At 42.2% G+C, this 14842-nt stretch overlaps 1 protein-coding gene across 1 annotated transcript in view; it reads right to left on the bottom strand.

The window, feature by feature from the left end:
- The window catches only part of eys (eyes shut homolog), a 1854977-nt gene that overhangs the window by 182015 nt on the left and 1658120 nt on the right, over positions 1-14842 (bottom strand). Inside the window, exon 41 of the mRNA XM_073056513.1 lies at positions 13172-13392. Within this exon, the coding sequence (XP_072912614.1) occupies positions 13172-13392 (221 nt within the window). The remainder of the gene's footprint in view (positions 1-13171; positions 13393-14842) is intronic.

Genomic DNA, 14842 nt, shown 5'->3' with positions numbered 1-14842 from the left:
GCCTCTACCACCACCCCTAGGAGGGTGTTGCACCCACCTACCGCTCACCGTATAAAAATCCTACCTCTGACATCTCTTTTATACTTCGCTCCAATTACCTTGAAATTATGCCCCCCCAGAATAATTAAGGTACTTCCACCCAGGGGAAGATCCCTGGCTCACCACTCAATCTCTGCCTTTTATATCTGGTGCCCCTCTATCAAGTCATCTCTCATCCTCCTTTGCTCCGGGGAGAAACGCCCCAGCTCGCTACTTTGCTGTCAGCATTTCTTGACTTTAGGTTGAGCTCTGCTCATGATCAGCAAAGATCTTATCATATACCACAGTGACGTTAATCTGCTTACAATGCTTTCGGCTCCCTTCTTTAATAATACTAGAAATAGATTGGCTGGTTGAGTGGTGTCACAACAACGACTTTGTATTCAACATCAGCAAGACCAAGAGCTGATTGTGGACCTGAGGCAGGAGAAGTCAGGAGAACACTCACCAGGCATGATTGAGGCGTCAGCAGTGGGAAGGGTGAACAGTTTCAAGCTCCTGGGCTCAACGTATTGATGCAATCGCAATGAAGGCACACCAACAACTACACTTCATTAGGTGATCTGGTATGTCAGTGAAGGTTAAGCAAATTTCTACAGATGTACTGTAAAGAGCATTTTGTCTGGTCACATCGCTGCCTAGTATAGAAGCTTCAATGCCCAGGAATGTAAGATGCATCAGTCAGCTGAATACTCAACCAGTTCCATCATAGGCACAAGCCTCCCCACCATTAAGGACATCTTCAAAAGGTAGAAAGGTGGTGTCTCACGAAGGTGGTATCCATCATTAAGGACTCTCACCACCAGGGACATGCCCTCTTCCCATTACTACCATCAGGAATGATTACAGGAGCCTGATGATGTACACTTATAGAACATAGAAATCTACAGCACATTACAAGCCCTTCGGCCCACAATGTTGTGCCAACCATATAACCTACTCCATAAACTGCCTAGAATTACCCTACTGCATAGCCCTCTATTTTTCTAAGTTCCATGTATCTATCTAAGAGTCTCTTAAAATACCCTATTTTATCCGCCTCCACCACTATCACTGGCAGTACATTCCACACACACACAACTCTCTTACCCCTGACAGCCCCTCTGTTCCTACTTCCAAGCACCTTAAAACTATGCCACCTCATGTTAGCCATCTAAACTCAATGTTTTAGGAATGGCTTCTTCTCCTGCCATCAAATTTATGAACAGCCCATGAACCGATGAACACTGCTTTACTATTCCTCCTTTGCACTATTTATTTTTTAATTGTAAATTATAGCAATTTGTTATGCAGTCACAAAACAACAAAGTTCACAACATATGTCAGTGACAATAAACCTGATTCTGATTCTGAATTCTGCAGTGCCAACTTTGTGGTTCAGCTGTTACTGTTTATTCTGTTTCTGATCACATCTGCATGATTGCATATCTACATCTGCATCACATGCTGTTGGTGGTTTGTTTTTGAATTCAATAGCCACAATTAACATGCATTTTCCTGATTGCCCAAGCTGCGTTGTGTAGACATTATTACCAATCAGTAATGAATAGTACCACTGCGGAATATTTTACAAGTCACTTTACAATACTACACTGAATGAGTAAGTTCCTTTGACCATTTTTGTCTTGTTTTAACATTGGCAAATGGCTGAGTCCATTTCAATGCAATGTGCCACAGAAAGACATACAAAGAGGCAGAAATAGAGGAACTTCTCATTCTTCTGATTTGTTTCAAAAATATACATTTCTTTCCCATTCAAAAGACTCAAAAATTCAAAGTACAATTATTATTAAAGTATGTATGCAGTATACAACCCTGAGATTTGTCTTCTTACAGACAGAAACAAAACAAAGAAACACCATGGAACCTGTTCAACAAAAACATCAAACACCCAACAAGCAAAAAAAAATCATACAAACAACAAATGAAAACAAATGAAAAACAGAATATAACACATCAAATCAGTGTTATCAAAACAGTCTAGGAATGCCCAGTTCAGTTCAGTTCAGTTTAGTTCAATTCAATTCAATTCAATACTGTCACTTGTTGACTGCAGGTCCCAGAGCCAGTCTGCCCTGATCAAAATTACATAAAATAACAACAACAACAAAAATCAGAAACACTTCACAACATGAACTACAGAGTCCAGTCCACAATCCACATCAATTAACCCTTGTCCAAGACCCAAGATTCCAGCACCTTCGAATGAAAGGGAGAGGGAGATTGGTCAGGCACTTTCCTCCGGCAGCAGCGAGTGAGAGGGAGAAGGAGATTGGTCAGACACCTTCCTCTGGCAGCAGCGAGTGAGAGGGAGAGGGAGACTGGTCAGGCACTTTCCTCCGGCACCATCAAATGAAAGGGAGAGGGAGATTGGTCAGGCACTTTCCTCCGGCAGCAGCGAGTGAGAGGGAGAAGGAGATTGGTCAGACACCTTCCTCTGGCAGCAGCAAGTGAGAGGGAGAAGGAGATTGGTCAGACACCTTCCTCTGGCAGCAGCGAGTGAGAGGGAGAGGGAGACTGGTCAGGCACTTTCCTCCGGCACCATCAAATGAAAGGGAGAGGGAGATTGGTCAGGCACTTTCCTCCGGCAGCAGCGAGTGAGAGGGAGAGGGAGACCAATCAAATGCAGGCAGATGAAGATGAACACCCACTTGCATTCACCCTCGTCCTCATTGATTTCAATCTTGCTCGATGCTTTAATTAGCGAGATTGGTGAGAAATGGCGTTGATCATGGTCTCTCTGCTTCTTGTTGCCCATCATTCCTGTATTACTTAAATTGATACATTCTACAGGAAGATTACAATTTACAAGTCCTTTACTAGAGAGTACAGAAGGATAATTGGGGTGGGGGGGGAATCTCATTGAAGCTTTCCAAATGCTGAAATGCCTGGATAGAATAGACAGAGTGAGGATGTTTCCTTTCAGTTTAAGTTCAAGACTAATGTTATCTGACTGCACATATATATATATATATATATACACACACACACAACCAAATGCACCAATGTTCCTCCGGACCACGGTGCACCCCCAAAACATATATCCACACCGCACATAAACCAAAATATTACCATATATAAGTTAATAAAATATAATTCAAAGAGCACATAGGTGTAGTGCAGGTGAACAATAAACAGCCAACAGTACAGTAGACATTAAACACTCGCTGTTCGAGTGACGAGACCTCAGTGGTGGTAGGTTATTCACTTGTCTCACCGCCTGAGGGAAGAAATCCTAACCTGTATGGCAGTCCTAGTTCTGACTGCTGTGCCTTCTTGACTAGTGAAGAGGTGTTGTGGGTCTGGATTGGAACCTCCATGATGTACACACCAAAGAACTCTGTGCTCTTCACTCTCTCCACAGCAGAGCCTTGATGGAGAGTGGTTGACCTGTGCCTTGCTGGAGTCCACAATCATCTCTTTTGTCCTGTCCACATTGCAACTCAGGTTGTTCTCGCCCCATTTGACAAACTTCCCTACCTCTTTTCTGTTTGCTGATTCACCATTGTGGCTGATGAGGCCAACCACTGTTGTATCATCAGTGAACTTGATGATGTGGTTTGAGCTGGATTTGGCCGTGCAGTCGTGAGTCAGCAGCGAGCTGAGCACGCAGCCCTAGGGTGCACCAGTTCTCAGTGTTATGGAGCTTGAGATGTTGCTGCCAGTGCAGACTGACTGGAGTCTTTTCCAAGATTCAGTTACAGAGAGGGGTGCTGAGTCCCAACGAGGACAGTTTACCCACCAGTCTCTGGTTGTTCATCGATTTCAGCTCGGCATTTAATCATTTTAAGTGCCGAGCTGTGTTACGTTCCCCAGTAACCGGGTAATTTTCCAGCAAAGATAAATGGGTCCGCTGAAGCCTGATACTACTATTTTCAAACGTTTTTATTTATAAAGGGGCACAAACGCATGGTTAATACAAAACATTCAGATCATGTACGTTGTCACAACTCAATCTAAAGCACAGGTATAGTAATAATCAATCAGAAATAAGCTCTATCGTTGTCTAGGGGTAATGTAGATATATATTGTTTACTGGATATTTCAAAGTCTTTTTGCGGTCACTGCAGTTCCACCCGCTGCTGTTGCCGTGGTGTCGCGTTGGTGCACTTTTGTTAGACAGAGAGAGAGAGGGGGGGGATGAAAGAGTTACCCGACCGGTTTTCCAACCTGGTAGAGTTCGGTTTGTCGGAGCCTCGTTGGGGGAATGAACGCTCATCTGTGGCCTTGGCATTTAATCATTTTAAGTGCCGAGCTGAAATCGATGAACAACATCATGGAATATTGTTTTCTAAGTGGGACAGGAAGGCTGAATCTATGGCCTCATCAGTGGACTGGTTTCAGTGGTAAGTGAACTGGAAGGTGTCCAATGTAGTTGGAAGGTGGGATTTTATACGATTCATTACCAGCTGCTCAATGATTGTTGAAGTCAGTGCCACTGGGCAACAATCATTAAGCCAATTACCATCACTCTGTTGTGCATTGGAATGATGGTGGCTACCTTGAAGCCCGCAGGAGCAGTTTCAGAGAGATATTAAAGATGTCTGTTAAGACCTCTGTTAGCTGGGCCACACAGTCTCTTAGAATCTGACCAGAATTATTGTCCAGTCTCACAGCTTTGCATGCATTTACCTTCTCAGCCATCCCCCTCACCTAGGTTGCAGCCAGACAGGGTGCCTGTTCTTCGGGGGGAGAGGGGGCTTTCCTCAATGTCACATCAGTCATTGCATCGTATTGTGCACAGTAGGCATTCAGCCGATCAGGGAGGGAGGCGTCGCTATCGTTGACGCACTGAGTGAACTTGTTATGGTTTGTATACCTTGCCTCATGAACCAGGTGTCCCTGTTGTCACAAAGGCATCTTTAAATTTTCTGTGCGAACTGAGACTTTGCCTTCCTGATGGCACAGGAGAGTACGGCTCTTACTGACCTTAGAGCCGTTCTGTACCCTGATCCGAAGGCAGCGTCTCGATCCTGAAGCAATATACGAATTTCAGCAGTCAGCCATGGATTTTTGGCTTTCCCTGGCAGTGCAGTGTTTAATCACAGTAACATCCTCAATCATTTTCCTATCTAGCTAGTCACTGATCCTGCAAATTAATCAATGTTAATATGATGGTCATAGGCAGCCACTTCCCTGAATGTGCTCCAGCCTGTGCTTTCAAACCAGTCCTGCAGTGCTGAGGTGGCGGCTTCTGGCCGGTTCCTGATCTCCCTGTCAACTGGTTTGACTCGTTTAACCAGCGGTGAGCATGCAAAAATTAGTGAAGTGGAAATGTGGGCATGTTGTCTGTGTATCCGAGGTGAGGGCGGGCGGTGTTTCAGGGGATCCTTTTAGGTTCCACAAATGTTTGTCTAAACCAGGTCAAATATATTCTCATCTCTGGATGTGAAGTTGACATGCTAGTAGAATTTTGGCAGGACCTTCTTTAAGTTGGCATGATTGAAGTTACCAGCAACAATGAAAGCAGCATAGGGTTTTGAGGTCACAGATGGCACCAGAGAGCTCCTTGCAGTGTTTACCCAGCACTGGCACAGGGGAGTGAGATGTAAGCATGTAAAAAATCAAAATCAAAATGGCAGCAGAATCTCGAATCTGAGGGCACAGCCTCAGAATAAAGGGGCATCCATTTAAATACGAGATAAGAAATATCTTCAGCCAGAGGGTGGTGACCTGTGGAATTGGTTGCCACTGAAGGCTGAAGAGGCCAAGTCATTGAATGTATTGAGGGCAGAGATTGCAAAGTTCTTCTTTGGTATTTGGGATAAGGATTGCAGGGTAAAGGTGGGAGAATGTGGTTAAAAATCAGCCAGGATTAAATAGTGGAGCTGATCTGATGGGCTGAACGGACTAATTCTGGTCCTATATTTTATGGTCTTATAAAGAAATATTGAAAACCTCCGTACCAGTGTTTTAGGAAATTCACATTCAGTGTCCAAAGAAATACAACTAACTGACTTTCAGGAGTATGTCAACAAAAAAGCAACATCGACTTGCATGCAAAGGCTGGAGTGGAACGCAATGCCTTTTTCCCACATCTGGAATTCTTGTGTAGTAACTGTTCCAATAATCAGCATGTTCACTTGTTCCACAAACTATCAAGGTGACATTTCTTTTAAGTGCTATTAAGAAATAGTTCTATTCCTACAGCTGAACACTCTGTATCCAGGTCTGACCACCGAGCAAAAACCCAGTCTGTTTCCTGGTTTTCTTGTCAATTCGTCTCACTTACCGTTGAATGGGTTCTTCGCTGTTTTGAACTCTGCTTCAGTTACACAGGCTGTTTACCACTTTCTGCTTGTAACTGACATTCTTTAAAACCTACATCAGTATCGATCTTAATCATTCCCTAAAATACTGGAATTACTAATAAATTAAGCCTTCAACTGAAGTATTTTAATTATGGAACAAGGCAATCAACAGGCCCACAAATGCTTTCTTTCAGTTTCTTCTAGAAACTTCTGTCTTTATATTGCTACAATCAAGCTTGCAACTGCTCACATGATACCTCTAAAGTGGTGACAGCATCAAAGGCCAATTATAACACATGACATAAAATAAAAGGGCGCTATGGTAGTGTAGCGGTTAGCACGGGTTTCCTCCGGGAATTCTGGGTTTTTCCCACAGTCCAAGGCCATCAGTAGGTTAATTGGTCATTGTAAATAGTCCAGTGATTAGGCTAGTGTTAAATACGCTGGGCGGTGATCTTTGGGCTGGAAGGGCCTGTCATGTGCTTTATCTCTAAATAAAATAAGATGATACACATATTGTAAAGAACATTTAACTAAATTTCTAGAAATTTAGTTTTAGAGTCATAGTACACCACAGCAGTAAAACTGGCCCTTTGGCACATCTAGTCCATGCCAAACTATTAATCTGCCTAGTCCCATTGACCAGCACCTGGACCATAACCCTCCATACCCTTCCCATCTATGTACCTATACAAATTTCTCTTAAATGTTGAAATCGACCCTGCATCCCAACTAATGTACTCAATACATTGATTTATGAAGGCCAATGCACATGTAGATTAGTACTCTGACCTTCCAGGGGACCAATTTTGTCTCTTGCTATTCTTTTGCTCTTAGTGTATCTGTAGAAGTCCTTAGGATACTCCTTCACCTTGTCTACTAGAGCAACCTCATGCCTTCTTTTAGCCCTCCTGATTTCTTTCTGCTCTCTTACATTTCTTATACTCCTCAAGTACCTCATTTGTTCATACCTACCTGTACTTGCTATTTACCTCCTTTTTCTTAACTAGGACTTCATTATTTCTTGAAAACAAAGGTTCCCTAATCCTGTTATCCTTATTTTTTATTCTGACAGGAATATCTAAACTCTACTCTCAAAATTTCATGTTTGAAGGCTTCCCACTTACTAAGTATGATTTTACCAGAAAACGATGTGTCCCAACCTGTACTTGGCAGATCTGATCTGATGCCATCAATATAGGCCTTTCTCCAATATATCTTAACCCAAAGACCAGACCTATCCTTTTCTATAACTACCTTGAAATTAATGGCATTCCGATCATTAGGTGTAAAGTGTTCTCCTACACAAACTTTTGTCACCTGCTCTGTCTCATTCCCTAATAGAAGATTCAGTATCTCGCACTCTCTCTAGTTGGGACTTCTATGTACTGATTAAGGAAACCTTCCCGAACATATTTGACAATCTCTTTCCCATTCAGCTCTTTTATATTATGGGAGTCCCAGTCAATATGTGGAAAGTTAAAATCAACCCCTCACAACCTTATGTTTCTTTCAACAGACTGTGATCTCTTACAAATTTGCTCCTCTATATCCTGTAGACTTGTATTTTCATTAATATAATCCATTAACATGGTCATACCTTTCTTATTCCTCAGTTCTACTCATAGACAAGCTCTCCAGTCTGTCCTGACTGAGCACTGCCATGACATTTTCCCTGACTGGTGATGCCACCTTTCATCTGTCCCACTATATCATGTCTAAAACAATGGAAACCTGGAACATCGAGCTGCTAGTCCTGACCTTCCTGTAACAAAGTCTCACTGATGGCTAAAATGTCATGATTCCATGTGCTGATCCATGCCCTGAGTTCATCCGCCTTTCCTACAAAATTCCTTGCATTGAAATACATTCAGCTCAGGACAATATTTCCATCATACTCAAACTTTTAATTCCTGACTTTGTATGTCAGCTTAACAACATCTTTCTCCACAACCACTCCACGATCTGCTCTGGTGCTCTTTTTTCTAACCCCTCTCCCCACAGCTCTGTTTTAAACCCAGCTGTGCAGCACTTACTTATAAATGTGAATTTATAACTATCAAATGTTGTTAGTTCTCACTGACAAATCCCCTTTGAAATGTCTTGGGGTACCTTACGACATTAAGAAGAGAAATAAAACTGTTAGTGCAATGCCTTACATCAGGAGTGAATCAGGTTCAATTCCACTGCTGTACACGCAGAGTTTTTACATTCTCCCTGTGACCATATGGGATTCTTCCGGGTATTCCAGCTTCCTCCCACATTCCAAAGATTTACCACCTTAGTAGATTAATTGGTCATATGGGTGTAATTGCATGTCGTCAGCTCTCTGGGTTGGAAAGGCCTGTTACCATGCTGTATCTCTAAACAAAAACTTGCTATTTGTCAATCTGAAATAGTAACTGTCAAGTTACCATGAGCTTCTAAATGTTACTTACAGTGCTGAGTACAGTACGCGGGTTCCCTGTCACATTCTTCAGCTAACAGACTGAATCCATTACCATCTGAAGTTACTTAGCCCAATTTAGAATGTGCCAACAATCATCTTCAGATGAGATTCTGTACATTAGAAAATTTTATCTGCTTCATATTCATATCAACAGGCCTCCTAATCTTATGGTGATGTAAAGATGTCACTATTACCACAAGGCATACATTGGTTTGAGCTCAAGTGATTAGCCAGCAACCATAGTGATTGTCACGCAGTGAGAAGTACATCAGGCTCCTTTGTCTTTGTCTTGCCACTTATAGAAATACTCTGTTGACACCAGGGTACCTGATTAAACCACCTTAACACTGTATGGGATGACATTTTTTAACCAGTTTCACTATTTACACTCCGTAGCCATTTTATTAGGTACATCTGTACATCTGCTCATTAATGCAAATATCTATTCAGCCAATCATGTGGCAGCAACTCCATGCAGACATGATCAAGAGGTTCAGTAGTCATTCAGAGCAAAGACCAGAATGGGGAAGAAATGTGATCTAAGTGACTTTGACCATGGAGTGATTGTTGGTGCCGGATAAGGTGGTTTTAGTATCTCGGAGTCTGCCGATATCCTTGTATTTTCACGGAGAATAGTCTCCAGAGTTTACAGAGAATGGTGTGAAAAATTAAAAAAAATCCAGTGAGCAGTGGTTCGGTGGGGGAAAAAAAAGCTTTGTTAATGAGAGAGGTCAGAGGAGAATGATCAGACTGGTTCCAGCTGACAGAAAGGTGACAATAACTCAAATAACCATGTGTTACGACAGTGGTGCGCTTTTCTGAGCATGTTGAAGCAGATAGGCAACAGCAGCTGAAGACCACACCGGGTTTCCACTCCTGAACCTAATGAAGTGGCCGGTCAGAGTATTTTCAATTGGTCGTGATTCAGTATCTGTGCTTTACACAGCACAGGTCCAATGCATGAAATAGAAAGGGTGATGTCCAGTTTCTGGGCTCTTATGTCCACGGTGAGGGGAATGATGAATACAAATGTAAAAATGAAAATAGCCAAGTGAAATACCCTGAGGAAAAGGCCAAAGGTATTAAACCTGACTTGATAAGACAGCAAAAGTGATAAATAGTACTGATAAGGCTAATTCGGAAAGCTGTCAACAGGGAAAGTGAGATAATGGAACACAGGATCGATCCTGTCAAAAGAACGTCAGGACTCAAGTCGGGCACTCTCTTCACAGCCAGACACTGATCAGCAGCTCGGTGGGCAGCAATCAGCATGAGAGGCTGTTCAATGGTGATGCTGTGCAATGTTTAAAAAGAGCTCAGGTGCTTTTGGTTTCTTTCTCGGGTTGTAGCAGTAAAAAACGGTGTAGGGGAGTTGGCCATTGTGTGAGTGTTACAGTGTTAGAATGGTTTGGCTTTGGCTCAACAGGCTTGGGCAAGCACAGGCGGAGGTCCTACGGAAGGAAGTAAGAAAGTTTCTAGTAAGTATTGTTTCTGTTAGCATAGAGCTAATATGCTGAGAATTGATCTGGGGGTTGTGGTATGTTACTTGTGTGAGATGAGGAAAATTTGGGAGAGCTCCAGTCTCTCTGATAACTACATCTGCATGAAGTGCACTGAACTGCAGCTCCTTAGAGACCATGTTAAGGAATTGTAGCTGATAGATAGAAGCTACAGGGAGATAGTCACCCCTAAGTTGCTGGAGGCAGGTCACTGTGTTACTGTTTGGAGAGGAAAAGGAAATAGGCAGCCAATGCAGAGTACCCAAGTGGCTGCTCCTCTCAATAATAAGCATACTGCTTTGAATATTCTTGGTGGGGGGAGGAATGACCTACCAGGAGGAAGCCACAGTGACCAAGTTTCAGGCATTGAGTCTAGCTCCGTGACTCAGAACAGAAGCATACGAAGAGGAGTGCAGTAGTGATAGGGGATTCCATAATTAGAGATGCAGAAAGGCATACTCTGTGGATGTGAAAGAGACACTCAGATGGTATGTTGCCTCCCAGGCGCCAGGGCTAGAGATGCTTCAGATCTGGTTGTCCACATTCTAAGCAGGGAGGGTGAATAGCTGGAAGTCATAGTGCATATTGGTACCAACAACATAGATAGGAAAAGGGAGGAGGTTCTGAAGAGAGAATGTAGGAAGTTAGGCAGAAAGTTGAAAAGCAGGACCACCAGGATAGTAATCTCTGGATTGCTACTTGTGCTACAGGACAGCGAGGGTTAAAATAGGATGATTTGGCAGATGAATGCATGGTTGAAAAATTGGTGCAGGGGGTAAGGGTTTCATTGGGATCTCTTCTGGGTAAGATATGATCTGTAGAAAAAGGATGGGTTACACCTGAACCAGAGGGGGATTAATGTCCTTATGGGCAGCTTTGCTAGAGCCCTTGGGGAGGATTTAAACTAATTTGGCAGGGGGATGGGAACCGTAGTGATAGGGTTGAGGATGGAGCAGTCTCATGGTATACAAGTAAATGCAGTGGGTAGTGAAATTGTGAAGAAGGATAGTCAAATAATAGGGCAAAATTATTGTCAATGGGATGAGTTAAAGTGTAACAGGAGCAAAATGAAAAAGGGTAATGTATACAGGACTGAAAGTGTTATATTTGAAAGCGCACAGTATACAGAATAAGGTAGATGATCATGTACCATAGTTAGAAATTGGTAGGTATGACATTATGGACAACTCTGTGTCAGTGATGAAAGAACATTATAGTTGGCAGCTTAATATCCAAGAATACACATGCACTGAAAAGTCAAACAAGTAAAAGAGGGATTGGGTTAGCTCTGTTGGTAAAAAAAAAGAAATCAGATCCTTAGGAAGAGGTGACATAGATCGGAAGATGTAGGGCAGGCGATAGAAAAGGCATATAAAAATGGCTATGTTGTGATAACCTATGAGATGTCTTTTTAGAGCAGCTTGTGGTTGACCCAACTAGTCGAATAGCAGTTCTGGATTGGGTGTTATGTAATAACTCAGATTTGATTAGGAAGCTTAAGATAAAGGAACCCTTAGGGGTCAGTGATCATAATATGATAGAATTCACTTTGTAGGTTGTGAAGAAAAAACTAGAATTGGATGTGTCAGTATTACAGTGGAGTAAAAGCAATTACAGAGCCATGATAGAGGAGCCGGCCTAAGTTGACTGGAAGGGGACATTAGCAGGAATGACGGCAGAACAGCAATGGCTGGTATTTCTGGGGGAAATTTGGAAGCTGCAGGAAAGATGCATCCCAAAGATGAAGAAGTATTCTAAAAGGAGGATGAAGCAACTGTGCTTGACAAGGGAAGTCAAAGACAGCAGAAAAGCAAAAGAGAGAGTGTATAATATAACAAAAATTAGTGGGAAGTTAGAGGATTGGAAGAGGATGCAAAACGTTCTTTTTCAGATGTACAGTATAAAGAGTAAAGAGAGATGAAATTGGATATTGGACCACTGGAAAATGATATTGGAGAGTAATGGCAGCCACACTTAATAAGTATATTACGTCAGTCTTCAGTGTGGAAGAAACAAACAGAATGGCAGAAATGCAAGACTATCAGGGAGCAGAAGAGAGTGTTGTTGCTATAACTAAGGAGAATGCACACAGGAAGCTGAGAAGTCTGAAGGTAGATAAAACTACACCTCAGGGTTCTGAAAGAGGTAGCTGAAGAGACTGTAGAGCATTATTAATGACTTTTCAAGAATCATTAGATTCTGGAATGGAAAATTGCAAATGTCTCTCCACTCTTCAAGAAGGGAGAGAGGCAAAAGAAAGGAAACTGTAGGCCGGTTAGTCTGACCTCAAAAGTTAGGAAAATGTTGGAGTTGATTGCTAGGGATGTAGTTTCAGGGTACTTGGAGGCACATGATAAATTAGGCCAAAGTCAGAATGGCTTCCTAAAGAGGAAACCTTGCCTGACAAAACTGTTAAAATTCTTTGACAAGAAAACAAGCTGGATAGAGAAAGGAGAGTAAGTGGTTATTTAGATTTTCGGAAGTAATGTGTGGTTATTTGAATTGCTGTCATATAGAGAGTGTTATGTGTAAAAATCCCGGGAGATCAACAGTTCCTGAGATACTCAAATCACCCCACCTGGTACAAACAATCATTTCATGGTCAAAGTTTCTTGGATCAGATATCTTCCCCATTCTCATATTTTATCCAATCAACAACTGAACTTCTTGACAATGTCTGCATGCTTTTATACATTGAGTTGTTGCCACGTTAGATTAGATATTTGCATTATTGAGCAGGTGTACAGGTGTACCTAATAAAGTGGCCACCAAGTCTGAAACAGAATCTGAATTTGAAAACAGTCTTCTGAAGCTAGAGACACCACTCTTCTTACTCTGAGGTGTCCAAGTAATGAATCAAGACTGACTTAAGCTTGCAAGCCCTACTATTTGTGACAATATGTTCTTTTCTGAAATGCTGTTTCACTGCTTACCTGACACAAGTAGCACCATTTCTGCAGGGTTGATAGTCACAGACTGGAACATCACAATTAATTATGTTTTTTCCACTTATTGCCTCCTCTAGAAGGAAGAGTTCATTGTTGTTCACCTGCAGCTCACGGATGCAGCCCACGTAACTATGCACCTCTTCCATTTCTGGAAATACTTCATTTTCTTTTGGAGCACCACCAAGATAAATTGGTCCAAAGCTTTCCTGGATAGAAAGAACAGAGGCAAGGACTATGTCAGTTATTCAGAATCATTGCAGTTGCAACTGAGGTGTCGATAAAACAAGAGGACTCATGCGATCAGAGAAAAGTGCAGCAGAGAAAGAGGTTACTTGGCCCATCAAGTTCATACCAATGTTCAAGTACTCATTTTTATACGGATCCTACCCTATCCTACTTCATGTCCCCAACACTCCCATCAATTCCCCTCCATATTCTACCCAGTTCCACCCTGGGAAAAAGTCTCTGGCTGTCCATTCCAACTGTGCCTCATTATCTTGTATACCTCTATCAAATCCCCTCTCATCCAGCTTCTCTCCAAGGAGAAAAGCCTATCCTTACTCAACCTATCCTCATGGCATATGCTTTTTAATCCAGGCATCATCCTGGAAAATCTCTTCAGTACCATCTCTAAAGATTCCACATCCTTCCTATAATGAACTATCCAGAAATGAACACAATATTCCAAGTGTGGTCGAGCCAGTGTTTTATAAGGTCCAACATTACCTGGTGACTTCTGAACTCAATGCCCCAATTGATGAAGACCAGCACGCCGTGTGCCTTCTTAACAATGCTGTCTACATGTGTTGCAACTTTGAGGGTATATCTATGTGAATACCCTCCATTCCTTCACACTAACTTTCTCATTAACTATGTATTCAGCCTTCACGTTTGACCTTCCAAAGTGAATCTCTTCACATCTTTCCATATTGAACACCATCTGCCACTTCTCAAACCAGCTCTGTTGTGTAATAGACATATTTAAAAAATAATTTAGATCCTTTCCTCAAAAGGAACATGTACTACTGACAGATTACTAAATTCCAAATATCCCATAAATTCATCACTGTTGGCAAGAATTATTATGATCCATCTATTGTACATCCTATCTACATAAGACTGTCCATAGCTATATATTTAGTGGCCACTTTATTAGACACTTCCTGTACCTAATACAGTGGGCACTGAGTGTATGCTCATGGTCTTCGGCTGCTGTAGCCCATCCACTTCAAGGTTCAACGTGCTGTAGGTTCAGAGATGCTCTTCTTCACACCACTGTGGTAACACATGGTTATTTGAGTTACTGTCGCCTCCTTGTCAGCTTGAACCAGTCTGGCCATTCTCCTCTGAACAATTTCATTAACAAGGCATTTTCAACCACAGAACTGCTGCTCACTGATTTTTTTTTTGTTTCTTGCTCTATTCTCTGTAAACTCTAGAGACTGTTGTGTGTGATATTCCCAGGAGGTCAGCAGTTTCTAAAACACCTCAGCTGGCACCAAGTCATTCCACAGTCAAAGTCACTTCGATCACATTTCTTCACCGTTCATACGTTGGGACTGAACAACTGCACCTCTTGATCATGTCTGCATGCTTTTATGGATTGAATTGCTGTCACATGATTGGCTGATTAGATATTTCCATTAACAAGCAGGT

This window comes from Hemitrygon akajei, chromosome 9 (assembly GCF_048418815.1).
Source record: "Hemitrygon akajei chromosome 9, sHemAka1.3, whole genome shotgun sequence".
NCBI classification, from domain to species: Eukaryota; Metazoa; Chordata; class Chondrichthyes; order Myliobatiformes; family Dasyatidae; genus Hemitrygon; species Hemitrygon akajei.
The sequence above is the reverse complement of the archived record's forward strand: the minus strand, read 5'-3'. Positions and strand labels throughout refer to the sequence as shown.